General features: G+C 39.6%; 2 protein-coding genes across 3 annotated transcripts; one reads left to right on the top strand and one right to left on the bottom strand.

Moving 5' to 3' along the window:
- Positions 1-1,509: 1,509 nt before the first annotated feature.
- wdr32 (WD repeat domain 32) lies at positions 1,510-11,316 on the top strand. Its single transcript, XM_067615074.1, has 7 exons — positions 1,510-2,223; positions 4,200-4,313; positions 4,482-4,679; positions 5,260-5,462; positions 5,957-6,037; positions 6,148-6,293; positions 7,320-11,316. Exons 1-7 carry the CDS (start codon positions 1,742-1,744, stop codon positions 7,689-7,691), a joined length of 1,596 nt encoding a protein of 531 aa, XP_067471175.1. The 5' UTR covers positions 1,510-1,741; the 3' UTR covers positions 7,692-11,316.
- On the bottom strand, positions 11,143-25,733 carry LOC137200340 (probable carboxypeptidase X1). Of its 2 annotated transcripts, XM_067615070.1 has the most exons (13): positions 25,164-25,733; positions 23,148-23,257; positions 21,927-22,066; positions 21,673-21,757; positions 19,980-20,130; positions 19,729-19,817; positions 19,430-19,553; positions 18,431-18,627; positions 17,212-17,391; positions 15,060-15,354; positions 14,697-14,836; positions 14,404-14,506; positions 11,143-12,715 (listed from the first exon to the last, which is right to left on the bottom strand). In XM_067615070.1, the coding sequence occupies exons 1-13, from the start codon at positions 25,468-25,470 to the stop codon at positions 12,387-12,389; spliced, it is 2,250 nt and encodes a 749-aa protein (XP_067471171.1). In that variant the 5' UTR covers positions 25,471-25,733; the 3' UTR covers positions 11,143-12,386. The 2 variants fall into 2 exon arrangements, with proteins under 2 accessions (XP_067471171.1, XP_067471172.1); XM_067615071.1 differs by lacking the exons at positions 23,148-23,257; positions 25,164-25,733 and having other exon boundaries at positions 21,922-22,018.
- Positions 25,734-26,111: the final 378 nt, after the last annotated feature.

Genomic DNA, 26,111 nt, shown 5'->3' on the forward strand with positions numbered 1-26,111 from the left:
TTAAACCAAGTTTTCACCCTAAAATTAATGATTTACGTTAAGGGGACTTGCTTTTTGTCCCCATAAGGGAGACGAGTGCATGACTGTGTAAAGATTTATGTCCCCACAACATGAAGAATACCTGGACCACACACACACACACACAGAGAGAGAGAGAGAGAGACATAAAGACACACACACACACACACACACACACACAGTGGGGCACAGTGTGGAGGCATGCGAACATCAATAGGCTACCACAACTGTAATTTTGTCTCACATTCATGTAAAAGCGCCTCCAGGCAGTGTGTTGTTTGTGCTGCAGATGCTCCATAGTACAGATACTGTCTCAGCATGTCAACTCTCATTTGAATATACAGCCTAAAATTGTCTGTTATCATTTTGCACCGGTGCCAAGTTTTTTGAAAAAGTAACAAAAGAAACTTCTTCATCAAACCTCTATGCTTATATAGCAGGCTACACATGTAATCAAGACCAACAGTCTGACAAGGTAAAAGGTAAATATATTGTTTGAATTTTCTTTCAATATTAAGTGTAAATTAGTTGCTCTAAGTGCCCTGCAGTCTGCATGAAAGAGTACTTTAATCTTATTATTGCCCCAGGGCTTCTTCGCAGGTTAATACCTGAAGGTTAATGTTTTATTTCTTAAAAGTGTATTAATGCTTATGATGTTAGATGGTGTACACTTCAGGAAAAGTTGCCCATTTCCACACACAGTAGAGGGATCATGAAAAACCTATAAGTCAAAAGCAAAAAAGGATAATAAAATATATAAACTTCAAAATGAAACTCAAACAAACAAACAAATGTAAATGACCAAAAATTCGATTCGACAGTATTCCTTAATAGGAGGGATTACTCAAGACTTTCTTCTTCTTTTAAACTGTACTGTATTTATAGAATTATAGAAAGTTTGTAATTTAACACAAAACAGATGTGTAATAGGTAGAATAGGACGTGTTCTGGCTTTACGAATGAGATATTTGTACAACAGACACAGTAACATCAAATGATCAATTAAATTGTTAGAATCAGCCCTTAAAAATTAGAGTTTTCTTACACAGAGATCAATACATGACAGTGTATTTACCTCCATCCATCCTTCATATACTACAGTAAAACACAGATGATCATGCAGCATTTATCCAGCAGGTGGAGGCAAACAATTTCAGTGGGAAGGAAGCGGAACTTCGTAATTTCTTTTATTTTGCATTTGTTTACGGTGAGGAGAAAAACTTCAAGTTAGATAGATTAAATACAATCGACTTCCGTCTGGACGCTTCAGCTTAAAACATTTATTAATTAAAACGCACGTTGCAGCCTAATTTAAATTAAAAACAAATAAACAAAAACATGTTATAAAATAATCAGCAGTGATTATACTGCGTACTGGATATGGCTTTGTTACGTTTTTGTTTTTATTTAAAACGCACACGACGTATTTTTAAAAACCAATGTGCGCGTTTATTTTGAAGGCTAAATTAGCTATCTTCCGGTAGCATTCGGTAGCTAGCTCTGTCTAGTTTGACGCGCGGCGGATCAGCGCAGGCGCTGCCAAGTCTGACAACAAAATATAATTTGGCCACTGTAACCAATGCAGCTAAAATCTACCGCCATGGCGCCTTGAGCAGTTTGAGGAAGACTCGGGTTTCTTGCTCCGTAGGTGACCGGAGTCAGTCTACTTTTCGCCGTTGAACCCCGAAACACAAACGGCTGTGTGGACGCTGGAGAAGCTACAATGAGCTCGGAGCACCAGAGCGACAGCGAGGACGCCGACGAGTCGCAGGACAGGCCCGACAACAGCGGCGGCGCCTCCGACAAAGAGGAAGACCCCGAGGACATCGACGATTCGGACGAGGAGGATGACATCGTTCGGAGGGTTTCTCCTTCACCGCCGGGGACCAGCGGGCCGGACCGGCCGGCGCGCAGCGCCAGTTCCCCGGCGCCTGAGGAGCGAGAGCCCAGCAGCGAACCAGCCGCCGCGCCGGAGACAGGAGGGGGCGGCGGCGGTGGCGGCGGCACCGACATCATCAGGGGGAATAGTCTGTTTTCCTGGTTGCAGAGCAGGACTATTAGACGAGGGGTGTTTGTGGACCCGGCTAGGGATAACTTCAGGACAATGACCAGCTTGTACTGCTCAATGAATCCGGCTGCAGAGTCAGTCAACCTGAGCACTCAGACTCACGGAGCGGTGTTCAACCTGGAGTACTCCCCGGACGGGTAAGACAACATTTGAGGCCCTTAACCTACAATATTCATGCTCACCGGGTCTTCACTGGCCTTGAAAATCATTAAAATATGAAATAGTGCTTTGAAATGTATTGAAAAGAGTAGATAAATGAGCCTGGCAAGTGCTTGAATTGACATCATTAAATTCACCCCCATATGCAATTCAGTTCAAATAGGCTTTATTTGCATGATCATATTGAAGTACAGTATTGCTAAAGCACATTGTACAAGGTAGTACAAACAGGGAAAAGTACAGTTTTTATAATATAGCACCATATGCCACATCTCTCTGGACTGATTCATGGTCATTCAATTCATGTTTTTGACTTGGCAACTATAAACTATTAATTTCACAATCTTACTAACAACTTTAAGTTCTATGTTTTCACTAAACAAAACCCGTTAAGTGTTGCACAAGCCGCTCTCAGTAATCTCCATCAAAGAGCCCACTAAGGTTCAAGCCCTCAGTGACCAGACAGCAGGTGTAAGAAATTAATCCTGCAGCCAAACCAGGTCAAGCTGTGACCACCAGTCTGGGTCAAATTCTGTTTGTGGGCTCATCAGACATCAGGACAGAACTAAACATGCTACACGTCCTTATGGGATTGCATTTGTTTCCTAATAATTGAACAAAATCTCAACAGTGATCAGCAGCACAAGAGAAAAGCTCATCAGTGAAAGAAAAGTGGAGAATAATGTAATCAAATGCAGCGCTCTTCTATAGTTTTATCGGAAGACTTTTATGGTTTCAAATGACTTTTTACTCACATTCAATAATTCATTTATTTTTTCATCCTTGGGAGATTTAATTGAGTTATTATGAAACAAATCTACCCTCGTATGTCCATCATACACAGTAAAGTCTTTCTGGAAACAAACATTTTTGCAGGAGATGAAAACATCCTGAAGCTGCTCAACATCAGACTTTGATATTTTGGGACTTTAATGAGAAAATTCATCTTATGGCACATTTTAATTAATCTCATTTATATTATTACAACTGTTGGTACAGTGATGCCCCCTCTTAATACCTTTGCATCACAGTCAGGGATGTAGTAGAGTGTAAATATACATTATATTCAGTTTATTCAATTGATTTCTTTTGCCAACAGACCTGTTTTAATTCATTCCATGTGCAATATGTGCTCTTAATTCTAATACATTATCATTTTAGCTGCAACTAACAATTCATTTCATTACTAATCAATCGTCTTGCCTGTAAAATATCAGAAAATAGTGAAAAATATCAGTTTTAGTTCCCCGCAGTCCCAGGTCACGTCTTCAGATGTCTTATTTTGTCCGACTAAAAGTCCAAAACCCGAATATATTCAGATAAGCATCATGTACGACAAAGAAAAGCACCAAATCTTCACATTTAAGAAGCTGAAACCAGCAAACTTTTGGCACTTTTGCTTAAAAAATACTTAAACGATTAATAGATTATCAAAATAGTTGGCGATTAATTTTCTGTTGTTCAACTAATTGTTGCAGCTCTAATTATTATTTCCTTTTAGTTCCTCACACAGCTTAGCACTTTATTTACTTATTTTTCTCTTTTCTCCTTTTTGACATACATCTTTTATTTTATTATGAATTGCGTGCATAGTGGTCAAATGTCTTACTGTGTTTTTATTATGTTTATTTTGTGTTTTTAAGCTGCCTTCCTGCTAAAAGTATTATCTGATCTGATCTGATCTGAACTTTGAGTGTTTCTTTCCTGCTGCTCTGTTTTTTTTCATTATTTTTTCTCGGCTTGTTTTGGTCTTCTGATCACTGATCGGGATGTCATTTTATTAATTAATCTTTTCCTTTACATCAGCGTCTATGATCTGGATCCAAACGGTGTCATAAATCTTAAGAATGTTGTGCGTGAATTGAAAACAAAATAAATCAGCTGATGTGACAAGGCCAAAGAGACCGGCTCTCTGCGATCGCTCGTCTCTGATCTGTGTGTCCGCTCTCCTCAGGTCTGTGCTGACTGTGGCCTGCGAGCAGACCGAAGTCCTGCTGTTTGATCCTATTTCATCCAGGCACATCAAAACCCTGACAGAGGCCCACGAGGACTGTGTCAACAACATAAGGTGCATATTTATAATCTTCAAATCGTCCAGGGAGGATTTAAAGTAAGAGTGCAACATCCTCCTTCTTGTTTATGCAGTTAACACGCATTTTTGTTAGATGAACAATGAGTGATCAAACCGCTTCCCAGAGTCTTTTGAGAATCTTAAATGAAATTCTGCTCCCTGCAGGTTTCTGGACAATCGTTTGTTTGCCACCTGCTCTGACGACACCACCATTGCATTATGGGATCTCAGAAAGCTGAATTCGAAGGTTTGCTCATTGCACGGCCACGCCAGCTGGGTGAAGAACATCGAGTACGACACCAACACTCGTCTCCTTGTCACGTCTGGCTTCGACGGCAACGTCATCACATGGGACACTAACAGGTTGGTGTGTGTGTGTGTGCATGTGTGAGCATCATGTACATGTATTTGTGTGTATATATTAGAAATTTATCAACATTTAAACATCAATGTGCTGGTTGTGTCGTTGAGTGAGTGATCGGACAGTTTCAATAAAAATTTTACATATGTATATGTTATGCAGATTTTATGATATCAGCACATCTTCTCCGGTTTATCATCATAATGTGATATAAATAAAAAGCTGTGTCCCTCATTCACTCATTAACTACCATCTATATATCTTTCACTCTGTAGCAATAAATTGAGATTTCTGACATTTATGGATTTTGAGTTTTCACTGACAGGAATTTTATCATCTGCAAAATGCAACATATTACATTATAATCTTTTGGTCTAATTAACTTCTCTTTTCTGTACTAAAACCTGCAACTTTGCAACATTTAAAGACATGAATGGGGTGTTTTGGGGCTGTAATTAGACGACGATGATGATTCTGATGCTCCTGAAATATGCGACAGATCCAGACAAACCGTCTAACAGTGGATTGTTTCTTATACAACAAAACACCATCAAACCTTCCGTATCTGTCTTTCCTCTGCAGATTTACAGAGGACGGCTGCCCGCACAAAAAGTTCTTCCACACCCGATACCTGATGAGGATGCGCCTGACGCCCGACTGTTCCAAGATGCTCATCTCTACTTCCTCAGGGTACCTGCTCATCCTCCACGACCTGGACCTCACCCAGTCCCTCGAGGTGGGCAGCTACCGCATGCTGCGAGCACGACGGACCCCCCTCAGCTCAGGTCAGATCACAGTCTCTCTTCATTCTTAAAAACAATCTGGACATATTTTAAGTTATTTTATCACCTTTTTCTTTTTTTGAACCATTTTTATTCTATAATTTCTATTTTTTTTGTGTCTTTTCACTTTTTCTCCAATTTTTTTTATTGTCTGTTAAATTTACACTTATTTACATTTGGTTGAACAAGACTCACGTAATCGTTTTTAGTCCCTTTATTAGGCAGAAATATGACATTTGCTGTTTACAGTTTTATAAATACAAAAAGTTACTTTGTTTTTTCATTTGATGTCAGTTTAAATTTAATATTTTGGGTTTTTTAAAGCCATTTTAAACATTAATTAAGCAGTTTTAAGGTCACACTTTGGGCTCTTGATAACCTATAATATGTATTTGTCATTATTATTGACATGTTGACTAAATATTACATTTACAAGCCTCATTGCTGTTGGTTCAAGTTAGAAAAAAAAGACTTTTGACCTTTTTTTTTGACTGCAGATGGAGGCACATCAGCGTCCAGGTCGGCTGGAACTCCTCGCCAAGGAAACGACTCCAGCAAGCTCCACCCACATAGAGAAGGTCAGAGACGCTCATGGAGTAAAACTGAGAAACTGACATCTGCTGAGGTTCTACTCTGAAGGTGTAACGATGATAGACTGTAACGTTCTCACACACTTTGTGTCTCGCAGGTCTTTCTCCCAGGAACAGCCTGGAGGTTCTGACTCCGGAGATCCCAGGAGAGCGGGACCGAGGGAACTGCATCACCTCCCTGCAGCTCCATCCGAAAGGCTGGGCCACGCTCATCCGCTGCTCCAGCAACATGGACGACCAGGAGGTCAGAGACAGTCAGCTGTAGATACACCTGTCATCTCAAAGCTGTTTTACTGAATGATTCTCCATATGTGGATGATCTGAAATAAGACTGTTTTTATACATCTAGACTTATAAACTCTATGACCTCTTGTTGTCTAGAAGGAACAGCATCATCATTACTTCAGCTTATAGGAATAATGCAAAGAAAATCTTTTGAGTATAAACAATAAATTCCTGTTTTGGGGAATTTCAGGAAGTTCTTTAAAAGTAGCCACATAGATGGTGAACATTAGGTATCTGTCATTAAGCCTATAATCAAAAATCATAACAATTGATTGTCTTTTCTTCTTTTTACAAAACTCATCAACTCGCTCATAAGGACGGTAGATTTTTTGGATACTCGTGTCAATGATATATCTAACTTTTGGTGCCAAATACTTTTTTCAATACTTAAAAAATTGAAAAATATAAACATTTCCTTTTACAAAACTCTTTATTTACGGAAAGAGGCCAAAGATTTCAGATGTTGTCTAAACAGAAACTGCTGACAAGAACTTTGACTAAATAAACTTGTCTAAAATTGGCAAAATTTTGATTTAAATCAGGAACTATTGACTGAAAGAATAAGCAAAACAAGAGCTACTTCAGTATGTTGAGGGACACATGTCAATTTGTACCCAAAAAGCGTTGAGGCATGACATCCAGCCCTACTAGCTCAAACATTAAGTGCAGAAATTAATTCGTTTTTTATACTTGAGTTTATTTTCTTTAGTACACTTGTATCATCACCAGAACCAAAATAAGGGTTAAACATTGTCGCATTCAGCTTTTTAAAATGCCGTTTATTCACAGTTTGTTATGTTTGGTGATTGGAATTTTTTGCCTTCTGCTTGTTATAACATCACTATAAAAAGCTGCTAATGGTTTGCTGGTTTCACTTTAGATCCGGGAGCAACGTCAAGTGTCTTTCCAGCGATGACACAAACATAATTAATGCTTCCAGGCGCCGCTGTGACGCTATCTTATCTTTCTTTCTGTCTCTCTCCAGTGGACGTGTGTGTACGAGTTCCAGGAAGGAGCGCCCACCCGCCCGCTGGTCTCCCCCCGCTGCTCGCTCCGCCTCACCCACTACATCGAGGAGGCCAACGTGGGGAGGGGCTACATCAAGGAGTTGTGTTTCAGCCCGGACGGACGGCTCATCTGCTCCCCGTACGGCTACGGCGTCCGCCTGCTGGCCTTCGACGAGCGCTGCGGCGAGCTCGCCGACTGCCTGCCCGTCCAGACCAGCTGCCTCAGGGAGATCCGCTCCATCTACTCGCACAGCGACGTCGTGCTCACCACCAAGTTCTCCCCGACGCACTGCCAGCTGGCCTCGGGCTGCCTCAGCGGACGAGTGGCTCTTTACCAGCCTAAGTTTTAGCATCCGGTGCTGCCGGAGAACGACGCGCTGCAGACCTGGGTACAGAAGTAGTTGAATAATCAGGGTTCCTGCACAAATCTGGAATGTCTGGAAATATATAGAAGAAGCATTTAGTGTTTTCCCAGTTTGATAAGTTGCACAAAAGTTGCAAAAAAGTCAGTAAAAATGTAGAAAAGAATTGCACTGCCCCTGTGTTCTGTTTATGCAACATATCTTCTATGATTGTAGACTCCTCTCATTTAATATGCAGATATTTATTGTGCAAAGTTGTGTACTTTGGTATAAATTATATCAAAACCATTAAACCAAAAATCAAAATTTCAAAAAGAATCTCAAACTGTAGGAACCCTGAATTTCCCGGCATTTGTTTTAAAGTGCTCAGCGTGCCAGACGGGTGGAGTTTACCGAATACAGACGTCTCACACAAGATTAATAAATCTCAGTATTAGAGCTTAAATTAACTTTAGTTGAATATTGTGATATTCTTGGTCCTCTTGTAGACGATCTGTACGGAAAGCCTCACCCTTTTGGCACCTAAGAGGGATAAAAGGAATTCTTTAGAAAATATTTTGAAGTACTTCTACACCCAGGTCGGCAGATGTGAAGCAGACTTGAGTTTGTTTGGGTGGGAAAAAAAGATTTACAGGAGGAGAAGACTACAGCTGTGGACCCTTGATCAGGCTGCAGCCACTTGATGGAAAGTTTCAGCCTCTCTGACCCTGAAGTTAAAAATAAAAATGCAAAAAAAAAAAAAAAAAGACTTTGAGGCAACAAAACAAAAACGAGCAAAGTAAGACTCCCATCCAGACTGAGGACACAGTTGGAAGTCTGAACCTTTTAAGCTCTCGTTCACTGAATGACTCTGCAGGTCGTCTGTGGCTCTTTTTCATACTAAAGATTAATTTTGGTCTATAGCAGTTTAGAAAACTTTGACGTTGTGACTCGGCGCATCTCGATGTCGCTGTCTCGGGAAGAAAAAACACTAAGGATGCAAAGGACAGACGTTGAATCTTAGCAAGACAAACAAGAAACAGGCGCGCGTTGTCGGTCGTCTCGACTCGACATCCTCCGCTGCTCCGCTCTGCTCATGCCTTCTCCACAGGTGCTGCTTCTCTGCTCATACAATCTGAACTTTGACCCCTCCCCCCCGACTTAAAGGACCTCATCATCACATCAACGCCTTTCCCACTCCGCTCATGGACAGTGACATCTTCTCTCCTGCTGTGTTTTTGTTTTTCACTTGCACCCCTCGTTTCATCACTTTAGGACTAGTTACTTCTCTTTTTCCTTCACAATCTGTGTGTTTTTTATCTTTGAAGCCTATGAATGGAAGTCCAGCTGCTGTCAGTTAAAGGACGGATTCACAGTTTTTTAAGTCTGTCTTAAAACAACAATCAGATGCCCGAATTAACATCGAAACAGGTTTTCCTCGCTGTAATCATAATCCTCCTGTTCATACCGGCTGTTAAAAGATCCCCTTCAAATGTGCTTATGATGGAGGACAAAATCCACAGTAATATGAGGCTTCAACCGTCTGAGTTAGTCAAATAAAGTGGATATCTTCCACAGTAACAGTCTTTTTAAGTAAAAATTCCCTCCTTGTGTTTCCCCAGACAGTGTTTTCCTGTCAGCTGCAGCTACTTGATTTGACTCATTTGGACGCTGAAGCTTCATATTAGCTTCAGATAAACTCTTAAATACATTTTTGCACAGAAGGAGGACTGTGGATTTTGGCTCCCGTCACTATTGTAAGTGCATTATGAAAGGATCCTCTAATGGTCAGTATGAACAGGATGAATCATTACAGCAAGAAAAACATGCGTCAATGTTAATTTGGGCGTCTGACTGTTGTTTTACTTGGAAAAATTGTGAAACTATCCTTTAACTTCTGTTTAAAACCCAGTATCTCATTGACATTTTCCAGATCAACTTCCTGTACAAACCAGTATTGCGAATGTTTCACACTTATGCAAAGTAAAATAGTACATTTCTCTCCTCTAATCAGTTGCTTATTGACTTTTCTCTCATGCAAAATCCGCTGTCCTTAAAGTATTAAGGCACGGATACACAAGGCAACTTTTTTTTAGCCAACTAAGAAGTTGCTTCAGCATCATTTAGTTTTACCGTTGAAATCGTTGCCAAGAAACTTTTGACTCGTTTTCAGAACTAATTTTGTTGGTTTTTGAAGAGAGTTTTGATCCACATCAGTGTTTGATTATCACATCTAGTTTCTCAGTTTTACAACGTTGTCACCAGGAAGACCAGCCAGGCATTTTTCTCTCTGAGGAGAAAAAAACGGACAACAATCTTTTGACTGTTTCAGCGTCATCGATGCTTTTGAGTTTGCAACCAGCGTAGCGCAGCTGCTGTCGGTATAAAAGCCAAGCACATGCCTGGATATTTCACCTTAATGTTAAACTGGTTGCAGTACTATACTGACTGACTGAAGAATAGATAGTAACGTGTTGTTATGTAAGCAAAAGATAGACATAAACTACTATGCATACCAGCCTTTATGGAGATCCTCCTTTCATGTTTATGTGAGGATGATGCTCCGTGTTGAGCTGTCAGATGCCAAAATATGTTCTTCTGTGCAGTGAGCTGAGAACTAAAGGTGAACATCTGCTATTATGGGTTTAAATTAAGTAAATTTAGCGCGATTGAGCAATTCTGTTTTTTAAAAAATCAAGAAGTTCTCTGAACACAGATGGAACTTAATAATTCTCAGCTCACATCACGGTCCTGTGTGTAATGAGGAATGCCGCTTTTAACACTTCGTACCTCAGTTTGAAGCTCAAAATGTGTGATCAGTCTGTCACAAATGGGGTTCAGTTCACTTTCAGTTCAGCCAGTTTCTTTTCTCCAGTTACTTACATTAAAAACACAGCCGATAATGGAAATGATTTGATAAGTGAACTGTTTTTAAAGTGACTGAACTGAAAGTTAAAGGAGCAGCCATGCTGCAGATTCCCTGCTGCTTTTATTTCACTTATTCACACGCTCTTCGGAGAGAAGTGTCTTATCTGCCATTTTCACTTCAGGTATAGCAACTTAAGAAACCGGGTTCATTTTTAACAGTTTTTGTTTTGTTTTCTCTTGGTCCTGTTTTAACCTGTATGTTGTTGCGGATTAAGTGAATGTTCTCAGTATGCACTGTCACCTCGAGTGATCACAACTGGAGGAGGGGGTTCGCGCTGTTGTTTCCGACATGGCTTTACACAGACAGTAATCCCAACAATGATACTAAAATGGTACTTATCATCACTGAAATAAAATGTTAGCTTCTTTTGCACTGCTGACTGTTTTGTGTTTGAGCAAAGTATTTTTATTTCCTAGTTTTCTCTTCCACCTACCATCCACTAGATGGCAGCCAAACTTATCAGCAGCAAAGAGAAGAAGTCTGTCCCGCTTTTCTTCATATTAGGCTCAGATTTAGACTCAAGAATACAGATAACACAAATAAGGAATATTTATTAGAGACATTGTGGTCCTGTTGGACTTCTGTCAAACAAACAGTGTTAGAGCAACGTTACAGATCAGACCAGCTGACACTTAAATCTTCAACTCAGTCTTTTTACAGATCAGATACATAAACATTTAATGGAACAAAACAAAAAAAAAACAAGTGATTTTAAACTTTTATCATTCAAGAAAAGAAAGACTTTCTATAAATGTTAAATGTCCACTATCCTCCAAAAAGTTCCATAACTTGTTTGTGTAACATTTTGGATATTATCATTTGCAATTTGTATCTTTTTTTTGGTATAAAAACCCTGTTTGGAAAGTATTCTGTCACTTTTGTAGGTTTATGTGACTGTCAGGGTCAGTACACCCAAATACATCATTGATGAATTTTTCAATTACCACATTTTAATGGAAAGGTTCACATTTTTCAAGCGTGTCTTAGAACAACAGTCAGGTGTCCATAGTAACAGTGAAAGAGGTTTTCCTCGCTGTAATCATTCCTCCTGTTCATACTGGATATTAAAAGATCCTTCAAATGTGCTTTCAATGGAAGTGATGGAGGCCAAAATCCAGAGTGTGTCCACACAGTCATTTAGTGCAAAAATGCATTTAAAAGTTGATGTGAAGCTTATATGAGGCTTCAGCAGTCTGAGTTAGTCATATCAAGAGGATATCTGCCACATTAACAGTCTTTTTTAGCATCAAATTCCCTCTTTGTGTTTCCTCAGACAGTGTTTCCCTGTTGAGCTGCGGTGGAAGCATAGTAACAAAAAGAGGAACTTTAGCACTAAGACTGTAAATGTTGAAAAATATCTACTTGATTTGACACATTTTGATGGCTGAAGCTTCATATTAGCTTCAGATAAACTTTTAAATACATTTTTGCACAGAGGGAAAACTGTGGATTTTGTCCCCATAACTTACATTGTAAGTGCATCATTAAGGGATCTTCTAATGTTTCAATGACAGACTTGAAAAATTGTGAACCTGTCCTTTAATGCTGTGATCACCATATGCACATCTATTGTATTGGTGTAACGGCAGAAATCTGAGCACATAAAACTGCCTGCGTGTTTTCAAATTGGGTGAAATGACCCTTTAACTGTGTCCTCTCTCAGTAATAACCATTAGGGACTTGGCACTTTTCCCAGATGACACGCTTCTCAGGCTGAACTTTTTCAACCCATAATCCAGATCAGACTCAGAGGCTTGTCGGCCCCTCATTCCCTCTCATACTCTCCGGGCCCCGGTGGACCGAGCTTTCCTTGCCTGCGCCTGCTGACTCTCCCTACGGCGGTTGATGGCCTTGGTGCTGGTGCGAAGCTTGCGGAGCCTCAGAGCTCGGAGACGCAGCTGAAGGTCCTGTGGGATCTTCCCTCCTCTGGCCCGGATCTCCTTCAGCCTCTCAATGGGCATTTTGGTCAGAATGAAGTCGCAGATGGTGGGATGCGGCTCCATTCCGACGCGGCAATGACGCTTGGACGGGAAGTAACCCTTGGCCCAAACCACCACCTTGTACTCGCCCGGGTTCAGAAGACGCCAGTAGTCTCCGTCAGTAGCTGCAGGAGATAAATATAATAATTTAAAGAGAAAAAAGATTTTGTTACCTCTAGAGCCAAAATCTAAAGATAATGTTCCTAAAAGTTGCATTTGTGTGAAGGTTTAATGCACTCAGGAGTGGATTAGTTGTGCTAGTGGAGAGAGTGAGAGTGATAGCTTAGTGAAAATTAAGACATTTTAAATGTGGACATGATTTATAAACAGTTAAAACAGTAATTGTTCATTCTCAGATTGTTTAATTTGTAGACATTTTAGGGTTATGAAGAAATGAAAATATCCAGAATTTCACAGGAAAAAGGCCAAAAGTTGGAAAAGTGGTGTAAAAAAAAACATAATTTTGTGAAACATGAAGATTTTTTCTCCTTTCTCATCCCATCAAAGTCGAGATAAAATGCCTTTTTAACCCTTTTAGATCACATCCCTGTCATATCATGCACCTGTTTAACAATAAATGCCAAAAAAATACAAAAAATCCTTTTCTTCATATTTTTATACAAACCAACCTTGAATCAACCAATGTCAACCAATAATATCGTGACATCCACTCATCAATCAATCTTCATCTTTTAGTGGCTCAGAGCTAAGATTCATTATGACGTTCAAATCAAATTCTTCCCGACATTATGTCCCGCCTGTCTATCCTGTTTCACTCAGAAATATAGAAACAATGTCACAATATGAAAGTTAGATACTCTTGAAATCCATCTTGTGACCCCTCAGATTTATCTCGAGACTCTATGTGAGCCTCAACAGCCAAGTTGGGAAGAAGCCTGAGTGAAAGATAATCACAGGACTCTGGCTACAAATACAACTTTCAAGAAATGTCTCATTGCATTTTGAAAAGCCTCTTGGTGGGGGGATAAATTATTATTTCTGCTTTTTCAGCAAAATATTTTCACTGTATCAGTTTTCAACTCAGTTGCAAAAGAGCGATTTAAGTAAGAAGCTTTGGATTCCTGAAAAATGATCAAACTCTTTAAAGCTGTTTTTTCTCTCTATGCAGACAAACAAGCACACACAAGCAGAACTGTTTGTCTGATTCCTGAGAGTTTGGTTCATGCATGCTTTTCATGCCCTGAAAAAGATCCAACATGTGGTGGCACAATTATGTTTTTTGAGTCAAACAAATTGCTATCCTGAACCTTTTTTTAGCCATCTTTGAAAACTCTTTTGCAGCCGCACTGAAAACATTTAAACATTTACGAGAATAAGAGAAAATGAACCAAGAACTGCAGCAGTGTTGTGTGTTTTTCCTTTTCTATTAGATCTAGAAAGAAATACTTGCACTGATTAAGATGTCAACACGTTTAAGAATCTGTTCACAGAGATTGTCATTCAGTTGAGATCTCCACCGCTGGAATGACACACATCTGTTGATCTACGAGTGTTTTATGATGTAAAACACCATGTGACTGCAACTTCCTGGTTCAAGTCCAGCAGAGAACCTTTGTTACATATGATCTCTCCTCTCATTTCCTGTCATCTTTTGAATGTCACTATCAAATAAATGTTATCAATAAAACAACAACTAAAACTAAAGGAAAAAAAACTGCCATGCAACTCCAAACACACAAACGAGACATTTACATCTCAAAACTGTGATGTTCCAATTATTTCACATTTTCTGTCATACTACCCTGGTCACCAGAAAGAAAAGCTCACAGAGAAATAAAATGTAGTTTCTTACCTGATCGGATGTCGTGGTTGTGGTCCTCCACTTTGATTATAGCATCTGCGATTCCTTTTTTGGTCAGTTTATCCCTCACGACACCCTTGATCCCTCTGTGAATCTGAGTAAAGAGAAAATGCTGCATCATGAGGCCCCAAAGAGGAAATTAAAGGCAGAAATAATAAAAAAAAAAGATTTATTCTGAAACAGCTTCAGATTGACAAGAACAGGAGATTGAGACGTAGCAGTTTTTAAATTGCTTTGTGTCATTTTCTTTTGTTCAGATGGAAAAACCGTAGAAGCCGACTGACCTGCTCCATGTAAACGATCAGAGACTCCTTGTTGTTCTCCCACTCGATGGGAAGCTCGCTGGCATGAGGGAACTTATCGCAGGACAGCTCCACCGTCACCTCAAAGCAGTTGGTGTGCAGGTAACTGAAGTCATTCATACCTGCAGGAGACACGAACAAGTCCACAGTGTGTTAAAGGAAGATGCTAAATTAAGGGCATTAAATAAAAGATTTAGGAGACCCTAAATGTATAACGTGTGACAAATGATTGTCCTCTAGTCATTGATTGACAACAGCTGTCATCATCTCCAAGAGCAGAACACACATTTCTGGGCTGAAACCTCTCAGATGGTTTAAATCATTCAAAGTACGGAGGCGACTCACTGCCGGGGACGGTGTGCCAGGCTCCGCCGTTGATGATGTTGTTGTGTGCTTGGAAGTCCTCGTAGTGGCAGATGCGGCGGTCTGGGTTCGCCAGCACCAGGTTAGTGGAGGCGTAGACGGTGGACAGCCAGCGGAAGAAGGCGTTGTCCGCAGTGGGAGTGTCTTCCTGGGGAGCCCAGTCACGCGTGCAGTCGTAGGGGTACGTAATCACCAGCTCGCCCCCGTGGAGGTTCGCACTGAGCACGAAGGGAATATCCTGCATCCAGTTGATGACGGCTCGAGTCTCCGGTGCAACCTGCGAGAGAAACAGAGGATTTTTTTCCCCATCATCATCAAACAAACTACACAATCAAGTTGGAAGCCGAGGACATTATCAATGGTGGAATGTAATAAAGTACATTTATTCAAGTACTGTACTTAAGTATATTTTTAAGGTACTTTACTGTGTATTTCTATTTTATGCTACTTTGCTATACTTAAACTTGACCACTGTTTCGACTACTTTTACAAAAGGGAAATATTGTACTTAATATTGCAATACATTCTTCAGATCAGATCTATATTTTACATGTAAAATGGAATATCAATTTGTAATGAATTTAGTTCTGTTTTCACTTTGACATTAAAGGAACTTTTTCTGCTGATTCAAGGAATCTGATTCAAAAAAACAAAAGACATTCGAAAATATAATAAACATCATATCGTAAATGAGCTTAATGAGTACTTTTACGTTTAATACTTAAGATAAATTTTGCCAGTAATATCTGTACTTTTATTGAAGTATGATTTTGAATGCAAGACTTTATAGCATAGAAAAATTATAAGGGAGTATTTTTATACTGTGCTATTTCTACTTTTACTTAGTAAAAGATCTCAATACTTTGTTCGCTACTGGATATTATTTCATATTATGAAAACAAGAACTAGAAAATACAACTGACTGTTAACTTTATAATTGTATTGGGTAAATTTCATATCTATAAGTCAAATCTTTCTAAATCTCTCCCATCCTTTGAATTACTGAATTTAGAAATTACATTACAACCAACATAAAGTGTCTCAGTAAGGTGTTGGGCCACCACGTGTCACCAGAACAGCTTCAATGCGACTTGGCATTAATTCTACAAGTCTCTGAACTCTGTTTTGATGATGGTAGTGGAGAGCGCTGTCGAACACGTCAGTCCAAAATCTGCCCATAGGTGTTCAATTGGGTTGAGATCTGGTGACTGTGAAGGTCATAGCATATGATTCACATCATTTTCATCCTCATCAAACCATTCAGTGACCCCTCGTGCCCTATGGATGAGGGCATTGTCATCCTGGAAGAGACCACTCCCATCAGGATAGAAATGTTTCATCATAGGATAAAGGTGATCATTCAGAACAACTTTGTATTGATTTGCAGTGACCCTTCCCTCTAAGGGGACAAGTGGACCCAAACCATGCCAGCAAAATGTCCCCCAAAGCATAACAGAGCCACTAGATCCCCTCACTATAGGGGTCAAGCATTCAGACCTGTACTAGTTTTTCCTTTAATTTGTCACCCATCTGATATATATACACACACACACACACAGCACATTTTTGGCTTCAACAGGGGACTTTTTACCAAACATTAAGTGACCACGCTCAGTCTTCAAGTAAAGCCTCAGTTTTTTTGGCTCTGATCATTTCCTGATTTGAGGACATTCAGAGTCTTGCATGCCACAGAAATGGAAACATTTCCTCTCCTCAAACTCTCAACACACAACTCTAACAAAAGCTGCTTTTCACTTTGCCCTACATTAAGTCCTGACGAACTGGTAAACTAACATCTTTCATATGTCACCTCTTTTTCTGTGGCAGTCTCAAGTATAGCACTCTTGAATTTACATATTTATAATTTGTTAATATGTTAAAATCAGAATTTTACTCTTTTGTCTCTCTTCTAAATCACATTATTTGGCTTGATACTGGATGTCTTTAAAATCTTGATTTGTTGAATTGTAATTTTTATGACTCAAGTATCTTTAACTGACAAGTATTACTGTTGTTCTCAATATCACCACCAGATGGCGCCAGAGTTAGAAATTTCAACTTCTACAAACATGCCTGAGCTGGTCGACAGTGTGTATTTATTGTTTCATTGTTGTGAAGCAGCAACATCTCTTACGGTGGCGTCTTCCCTGGTGTAGTACTCTGGGATGGGGATGTAGTGGTTGGGGACTTTGGATTTGTCTGCCGCCGCCTCTTGAGCGTCCCACATGATGTTGTTCAGGTCCGGAAAGTTACTGTTCAGGTCTATTCCGTCAAAGCTGTATCGTCCTTCAGCCCAGCCGGCCAGCTCTGAGCCCTGCAGCAGATCAATCAATCAATCAGAATAAAACTCACTTAGAACAATGGATGGATTCATGAATTCATCATACATACAGGACAACAAAACCATGCCAGCATCTAGGATAAAATAATACTCTGCGTATCTTAGAGTCTTAATGAACAACTTAATAAATGTGCCGTCTACCATGAGTGATGGAAGCAGCCCTGTCACCCATCAGTGACAAGATGCATCATCATTTTAACTAAACACAGGGTGCCAAACTTCATCATCATGCTCTTTAAAGAGTGAAAGAATAATAATACCATTCCATATTTTGTTATCTTGTGTGAAGATATTCAGTTATCTCTGTTCGCACAATATCATCTTGTGCAGACAAGTTAATATCCTGTCAGCACAAGATAACAAAATGTCATCTTTCAGGATTTTAGGGGCTCTGTGCAGGTGTAACAGTGTAATTTCCGTGGATAATCTACAGCAGCAAAGTTAGTCTGCCTCATTTAGTTTGAGGTTCCAGAAATTCCCGTATCCATCATCCGATCACGTTTTAGCAAAATCAAACTGGTAGCCGTAGTGATTTAATCAACAGTTTTGATGAACAGCCGAGTTGTAGTCCAACACATACAACACAAGGTACCCTGTGGAGTGTCAGACCCCTAGCGGAGCTATGGAGCAGTTTTTTATGACTTTATGAGATTATTTTTATGTCTCATACTGCACATGCACACATGCATGTCTGTGGGTGACGTGATACACAGTCCTGCCAATGGCTTCACACTATTCCACAGATCTACAGGTGGCTGTAATGTGCCAAGAAACACAACAATGTGCCAGTGAAGGCAGGCAAGAAGACCACTGCAAGCCAGTAACATGGACGTAAAGTTTAAACAAACCGTAATCCTATGCAGGATTTAAAATACTTTAAAAATGTATCATTTGAATTTGTCACACTTGTTAGATCTCAAGGATATACACAGTACGTTTTGGTGAGTAAACATAACTTTTGTATGTTTACACGAAAAAACCACAAGAAATGAATCACTTAATTCTGAGTCACCTTCTCGTAAGCTGTTTCATATCCATCAGGGTTCATGGAAGGCATAAGGTGGATTCGAGTCTCTGTGATCAGCCGGACAATACGTTGGTTGCCCCTCTTGTACTCTCGGCACATGTACTGCATGAGGTTGAGGACCAGCTCTCGGCCAAGAGCCTCATTCCCGTGCATCCCTGCCACGTACCGAAACTCTGGCTCACCTGCCAAAGAGAAAATCAGAGACTTAAAGGTCTCACTAAACATGAAACAACTGAATGTTGTTAGCTAAAGCCCAAAGGCACATCAGGAACACATTCAGTCTCTCAGATAAAACTTTCAACAGCGTGTAACTGTAACACAGTACTTTGCCAGTAATCATACATGGATTGGCCAGACTTGATGGCAGACATTCCTGAATATAAAGAACAAACCGGCCAAGACTCCAAGGACCCAAAATCTGCATGATACATCAGCATTTCATGTATGTTCTTACTCAAAAAGAAAAAATAAGCAATGCCTCAAGCTCCTCTTGCGTTTGGCACCAGTGTCTATTTAACCATGAAACCACTGAAATGAATATCATCTGTTAACACCACATAAATAAACTAAATGCCCATCGGCTTCTCTTGGGAGCGAAGCAATTTCCAAATGTGTTTATGCCGTTTGTCTTAGAAGAAAGAAAGACTAAATGTACTCCACTTAATTATTTACACTGTTTGGCAGATGTAGAGCAGCCACAATTCACTGTTAAGACCGAGTCAGCATCTGAAGACGGTATGACAAAGAAATGTGTCATTTTCGGTGGTGACTGTGCAGCCTCCAATTTCAAATTGTTATCAGTTTATTTACATAAGAGAGGCCTCCTCTGCAAGACACCCCAGCCTCCCTGTGTGGCGCTGCTGCAGAAACAGGCCTGTGTAAACACTGGAGGATGTTGAACTGGGCCGCTGAGCAGCTAAACTCAGGGTTACTTGATAAACCTGATGAACTCTGGCTCAGAAGAAGAAGTTTAATTGAGCTTACCAAGTTCATGTTTGCCGGGATTATCTGAGATCTCCATGACGTAGAGCTTGAGACCCATGTAGCTCTTCCCTATGGTGTAGATGCGGGTGATGTCCGGGCACTCCTCGGTCACAGATTTCATGAGCTTCGGGGGTTAAGAAGACAAGCTGGATTTAAAGTCTTCAAAGGGTTAAATCTGAACTGTGGGGTAATCTGCAGCTGTTAACATCCTGAGTAAAAACCCTGGCATTCGCTTTATGGGAAACAAAGTTACTCATCGTGCATGTAGGGCCTCGCAGCTATTCTTCACGCTCTCTAACCTTTCTCATCTCTTTGTAGTTGTGGTGTCTGAAGTCCAGACCGTCTTTTGATCCTTGTTCTTGCTCTGAAGAGTAGATGTCATGTGGATCTACGAGGAAACAGAACATTAGGTTTTGTGAACTTGGTTTCCTTTTGTTGACAGACAAACTACCCACTAATTCTTTACAAAACAGCAACACTTTAATGTATTTTGACATGTAAGTCATAATGAACATCTTGATAATTACTAACACTGAGTATTTTTACCTACCCTCAACACGACAGCCCAGTATCTCAGCTCTGAGGCAGATGGTGCCGTTGACGTACCAGGTCTGCGGGTTGATGCGGATGAAACGGGCAACGGTGGGAACTGGAAGGACTCCAAGCACTGAACCCTCTGGATACTGATTCCCTTCAAATATCTGTACACATTCAATGTGGCATCATATGGCTTGAACAATTTAAGGATCCCCTGCACAAGTGTACTAATGCACTTACATGTAAGGCTGCACAACGTCATAAAGCTGATAGAAAATTACATATTTTTATCATGCTAGCAGCACGGCTCTATGGATGGCAATGTCAGTCTTTTGGTCCAACCACCACTTTGATCCAGACTTAGATATCTCAACAACTATTGGATGGATTGCTATGAAACTTTGGACAGACATTCATGGTCCTCAGAGGATGAATCATACTGAATTTGGTGAACCTCTGACTTTTCCTCTAGCGCCTCTAGCAGGCTGACATTTGTAGTTTTAAGTGAAATGACTCAACAACGTTTGGATAGATTGCCAAAATATTCATGCCCCCCTCAGGATGAATTGTAATAACTTTGATGACTATCAAACTATCATTGGGTCATATCTTTAATTTGTCCAATTATTTAGTTTATGACCAAATACCTGTACAACATTATGACCTGACGAAGATCCAAATAGGATCGAAATGTTGTCCTGATTAAATTTTGTGGCTTGGAGTAAGTGTGCAGGGGCAACTTTTTTCATTAACACCTGTGCAACAAGTTACATTCCCATGAACCTCTGCTGTACTTTGTTTAGTGCTAATTAGCAAATGTTAGCATACAAAGATGGTGAACATCATACCCGCTAAACATGTTAGCATTTAGTTTAAAGTACCGCTGTTTCTAAATGCAGCCTCACAGTAGCTGTAGACTTTAGTTTTGTTAATCTGTATTTGGATTTTGACCCACATGAAAACACACATACTGATGGACAATCAGTCATTTTTTTCATCTACGTGCAGAAGTACAAATGGTAAAAATGTACAAAACTGCCCTGGAACTGCACCAAAACCAAATCACATTCTTGAACTAACTTTTAATAAATTCTGACTGACATCTGTTACAAGTGTTAGATACTAGCAGGCTAACAGACAGAAATACGGGACTGAAAACATGACCTTCTTGGCAGTTATGGACTTTAAATGAAAAACAGAGCAATGAATATTTTGTTTCACCCTGAGTTCCTAGAAAAGAGACCAGACTTTTCCAGAGAACTGTCCAACACACTGACAAGTGGTGTTTTTGGTTGAGGCACAAACCTTTAAATTTCTTTGTATTTCGACTCGCATCACACATAAATCTTCATACAGGAGCACTTAAATCTGAACATTTAGATTTTGGCATAGTAGAGGAACTATTTGGCAACTGACGTGAAAAAATGAGTCCTTCTCTCAACATTCATTATCTTTGATTTATATGTTATTATAGGTGTCACATAGTCTGTTAAACTGTTATGTTGTCAACCACAAATTTCAGTTTCTTGCTATATCTATAACAAACCCCATTTGTTTTCATTTGAGTTATCCCTTAGACTGTTTTGCAAATGCTACATATTTCCCTTCGGCAAAAATTCTTCAAAAAGCTGTTTTTCATCTGTTTGAGGTCTAATGGTTACGGCAGGTACATTCCTTATATCAAAGAGTAGAAAAGTCGTTCTTACTGCTTCATCTGTCCCATTCATGCAGGTCTCCCAGTTCACAGAGTCATTACTCAGCTGGACCTTGTAGGATTGGACCCAGTCCCAGCTATAATGAACACAGAGAGGACAGATGAAGTTCAAGAAATCAATACTTCATATGCCTCTTCAGTATCAACCAATTACTTGTGTAACCGATCTTGTTTTGTGTGTCAATCATTAGATATCTTATTTTGGAACAACAGACTCTTCAGATCTTGACGGTGATACTACCTGACCTCCAGATGGAGTTTCGGCCTTGCAGGATGACTCCAGTAAACAGGGTGAGGTGGAGGGCGTCCACCTCGAGCCACTGGTGCTGGTCCTTGTACTTCGCACACCAGGCTCCATCGTACTCATCCCCATCGTGAATACCAGACTAAATCAAAAAACACACATTACACAGAAATATTTGTCGACTGCAGAATCCATTAAATCTACTCCAAAAAAAGCTCTTGGCTCTGCGTCAGTGAGAAGCATTGCATAAGTTTTTGGTATTGACCTGATTGTAAAATAATTGCTTTCAGACTGCAGAACAAGAGGGCGGCGGCTGTAAAATAGCACTGCTGGCTCTACCTATTACAGACTATCTTACTTTATTTCCAAAAGACTCCATTTGTAGAAAAAAATGTATAAAAATAATCAAAAAGAAAATTTTCTGCAACAAATGCAGCCACTGAAGTTTGTTACACTGATGATTTTACACGCCAATAAAAGCAAACAAAAACCAGCGATGGAGTGTGTGAGCAATTTATTTTATAGTCCAGTAATATCAGGGATAAAGACCAAGCAGTGACATTAAAATGGAACCTATGAAGAGAAACAAAATGATAACATTATGTAAAAAAGAATGGACATTATTATCAGAATTTATAACCAGCTAATATATTTTGAGCTGTTATTTGTCCAACTTTACATTTTAAATATAATAAAGGAACAAATTTATGTTTTTACAAAGACTGATGTATAAAAACCTATTATGGTGATTAAAGTTATCACCTTTTCATAACTTCAATTTGCTCTTTTTGTTCTAATTTAGAGCTGAAACATTTAGTCAATTAATCCATAACTATTTTGATAATCGATTAAATGTAAATTGTTAATTGAATATTTTGAAGTTTTGAACTGTTGTAATCATTGTTTGGACAAAACAAGCCATTTGAAAACATGACTTTGGGTTCTGGGAACTTTTTATGGCCATTTAAACTATTTTCTGACATTTTACAGACCAAACGATTCGTCAGTTAATCGAGAAACTATTAGGCAGATTAACTGATAATGAAATACGATTGTAATTGTATTTATCTATATAAATACTGTTTTATTCATCTGAACTCAACAGGATTGCTCCAGAAAAACCAACGTGTCACTCTGACGTCTCAGTATAATCGAATGTAGTTGCACTTCTTTGAATCTCTACACTATAAGTAGCTGTTCATTGCACTTTGATTAAGACCAACCTGGATATTCAGCCGCCCCCTGTGAGGACCCAGACCAGTCCGCTCAAAGGAAGAAGCCCTGATCTGGCTGTCATCAACCCGCAGAGACTCCAAGCCGAGGGGAGGACAGTCTGGAAGAGAACCACAAAACATTTAGATAGATAAAATCTTTAAGTTTGTGTTTGGAGATGCAGAAACAGCTGTGGGTTGACTGCTGAGGGGTTAAAAATTCTCTTTCTGGTTCCTCTGAGTAAGCAAACTCTTGGCTGATGTAATTTGAGGTCCCAGCGGTTTTTATATTATGTGGAATATCCCTAATCATCCTGGATCAGCACAGTGGAAGTTTGGAGGCCCTCTCCTACTCCTCCTCCTCCTCTGCTTGTCTGGGGGAGTAGAGGAAAAGCGGACTTCAGATAAGTGAATCCGTGGAGGGTTTGAGTGTAATTTGAGACGCGGTTAAGGGCCAAGAGAGAGTAAAGTCAAACGTTTAGCAGAGCAGGGAGGATGAGAGCTACAGCTGCAGGGAATTTTATGGCTTTGAGAACGACGAATAACATTCCCAACAATCACAAACACGACCTGTTCTGGTAAAACAGCTTTGTTTGTTCTCAAAAGATGCTTTCACTGCAATATCTTCATAACTACAGAAAAAGGTGGTCCAATAAAGTTCTCTGTTGTGGGGGAGGGTTACATTAGCATTTCACACAAACTGAGGGCAAATCCATGACACATATTTAAAGCTGAAACAAATATTTGTATAGTTTACTAGTTTCGTCAAATTCATCAATGAGTCAATCCATTTTCGCACAAACTACACTAATCCCAGTTTTTTAAATGTTAACATTTACTGGTTTTCTTTGTCTTCTATGACAGTAAACTGAATATTTTGGGTTTTGGACTGTTGGTCAGACAAAAGAAGCAATTTTCTCTAGAGCTACAGGAAACTATGATGGACATTTTTCATTATCTTCTGACAAAAAATAATTGTTAGATGCATCTGTAAATATTTTATATAACATCAATCCAAGACAAGAAGTATAAAAGTATTCGTAAAGAAACATAAGACCACATATTTTGGGAAATTCAGGTTGTAAGCTCAAACAAATGTGTCAAACAAACCGTGAACCAATATTTGAGTTCACTAATCTAAAGAACTTTTTCTTCTTAAATTCTTTTTTAGAGCTGAAAGTTGATTAATCGATTAGTCACTCAACAAAGAATTAATCTGCAAGAATCTTGATAACTGACTATCATCTTTTCCCCAGAAAAACTGCAAAACTGGTTCCAGCTTTTCTTTGCACGTTCAAATATGTTGGTTTTCTTCATCTTCTGTGGCAGTAAATTTAATACTTTTAGGTTTCTGGGTTACAGGAAATTGCAACACTTTGATTTCCTTGTGGGTATCAAATCTGCCTGTTCCATCTTAAATCAAATGCAATATCTCAGAATTTAGGAATTCAGTGAGCTCTAACAAATGTGGCAAACAGCAGGAAAATTATGTGAACTAATATTTCATTTCATTTCTTTTTCTTAGTAAATCCTGAGCTGACAATTTTGATAGCAGAGATGCAAAACATTTGCTGGTTCCAGTTTATCAGATTTGAGGATTTGCTGCTTTTCTCTTTTGTTATATGATAGTAAATTGATAATCTTTGAGTTTTGGACAAAAGAAGCAACCTGAAGATGTCACCTGGTGCTCTAGGAAATTGTAACAAGCATTATTTACTACTTTATGATGTTTTAGACTAAACTAATAACCAATTAATCCAAAAAGTTATTAATAGCTTAATCGATTATGTAAATAATTGTTATTGGAGCTCCAATCCTCTACACTTGATTTAGAGGTTTACACAAGCTGAGCTGAGGAGCTTGTAATTCAGACGCTCAACGGGTCCCTGAAGGCATCATTAATTAACTGCAATTAAATAACATTAATAATTGGGTTTAATTAACCTGAGGTCTCTCTGGCTTCACGGAATAAGTGAGCCTGGACTTTTTGGCTGAAGTTCAGAAGTAGTTTGATAATTTTTCTCCTACCAAGTTGAGGTTTCTCATCTTCTGTCTTCTTGTCATGTGATTCTTCTTCTTTATCGCTGTTCACTTCTTCGCTGTCTTGCTTGGTGTTCTTGGTGTCCAACTGTGTGTTTTTGACAGTGGTGTTGGTGAGTAACTTTGTTTCTGCTGCAGTTTGTCCGTCTCTGCTGCGAATCTGCGGCTCCACAGTCACAGATTTTAAAGTCGAGTTGATCGATGAATAAAAACTCTCAGTAGCTGCATCGTTCATCTGCACTGAAAAACCTCCCAGAAGAATCACAGCAGCCAACATGCACAATGACTTTTCCATCTTGCTCTTTGTTTGCTGCTGCAGAGTGGGGGGAGAAAAATCCCCGGCCAGTTTATGTAGAGATGACAAACCTCCATCCACATCCCTCCTCCTGCTCAACCCCTCCTCTCCTCCTTCTCTCCTCCCCTCCTTCCAGCGCTGCCAGATGTTCAACTATCCTGTTAGACGCTCAACATTGTTGTATTATGAGGAAAACATGTCATACAGTCATTAACAAGATAACAAATAGGCGTCAATGTGTGATTTCAGAAAACACGGTCTGCTGCCGCCGCCTGTGCTGGCTGCAACACGAGATGCGTTCAAGGATGCACCATAAAGTCCCAGTTTGAAGAAGCAAGGTCACAATACGACTCAAAAACATTTCTAAATTACTCATGTAAAATATTTTATCAAATGAGGCATATCGGAGTAAAAACATGCATGTTAGAAGCTATTTAGACAGTGAGATGTTTAGATGTTGCCTCAGACATCAAGGCTACTGTACAATTTGTTGCATCTTTCTTTTGCGCTGCAAAAGTGTGAGCTTTTAATTTCCCACAGCACTGTAAGGCAGCAATTGATGCAACTTGTGGGACGTAGCAGTTACAGGCTGCCCTGTACTAAATTATCAAATTATCGTACATTATGAGATTTTTAGCATT

Source organism: Thunnus thynnus, chromosome 16 (genome assembly GCF_963924715.1).
Source record: "Thunnus thynnus chromosome 16, fThuThy2.1, whole genome shotgun sequence".
NCBI lineage: Eukaryota > Metazoa > Chordata > Actinopteri > Scombriformes > Scombridae > Thunnus > Thunnus thynnus.

Coding starts and splice junctions, on each gene's coding strand:
- LOC137200340 (XM_067615070.1), bottom strand. CDS start 25,470: ATGGAAAAGTCATTGTGCATGTTGGCTGCTGTGATTCTTCTGGGAGGT. Junction 23,258..25,163: donor AGATGAGAAACCTCAACTTG/GTAGGAGAAAAA, acceptor GTTCTCTTCCAG/ACTGTCCTCCCCTCGGCTTG. Junction 19,554..19,728: donor ACTACAAAGAGATGAGAAAG/GTTAGAGAGCGT, acceptor TAACCCCCGAAG/CTCATGAAATCTGTGACCGA.
- wdr32 (XM_067615074.1), top strand. CDS start 1,742: ATGAGCTCGGAGCACCAGAGCGACAGCGAGGACGCCGACGAGTCGCAG. Junction 2,224..4,199: donor CTGGAGTACTCCCCGGACGG/GTAAGACAACAT, acceptor CGCTCTCCTCAG/GTCTGTGCTGACTGTGGCCT. Junction 6,038..6,147: donor GCTCCACCCACATAGAGAAG/GTCAGAGACGCT, acceptor TGTGTCTCGCAG/GTCTTTCTCCCAGGAACAGC.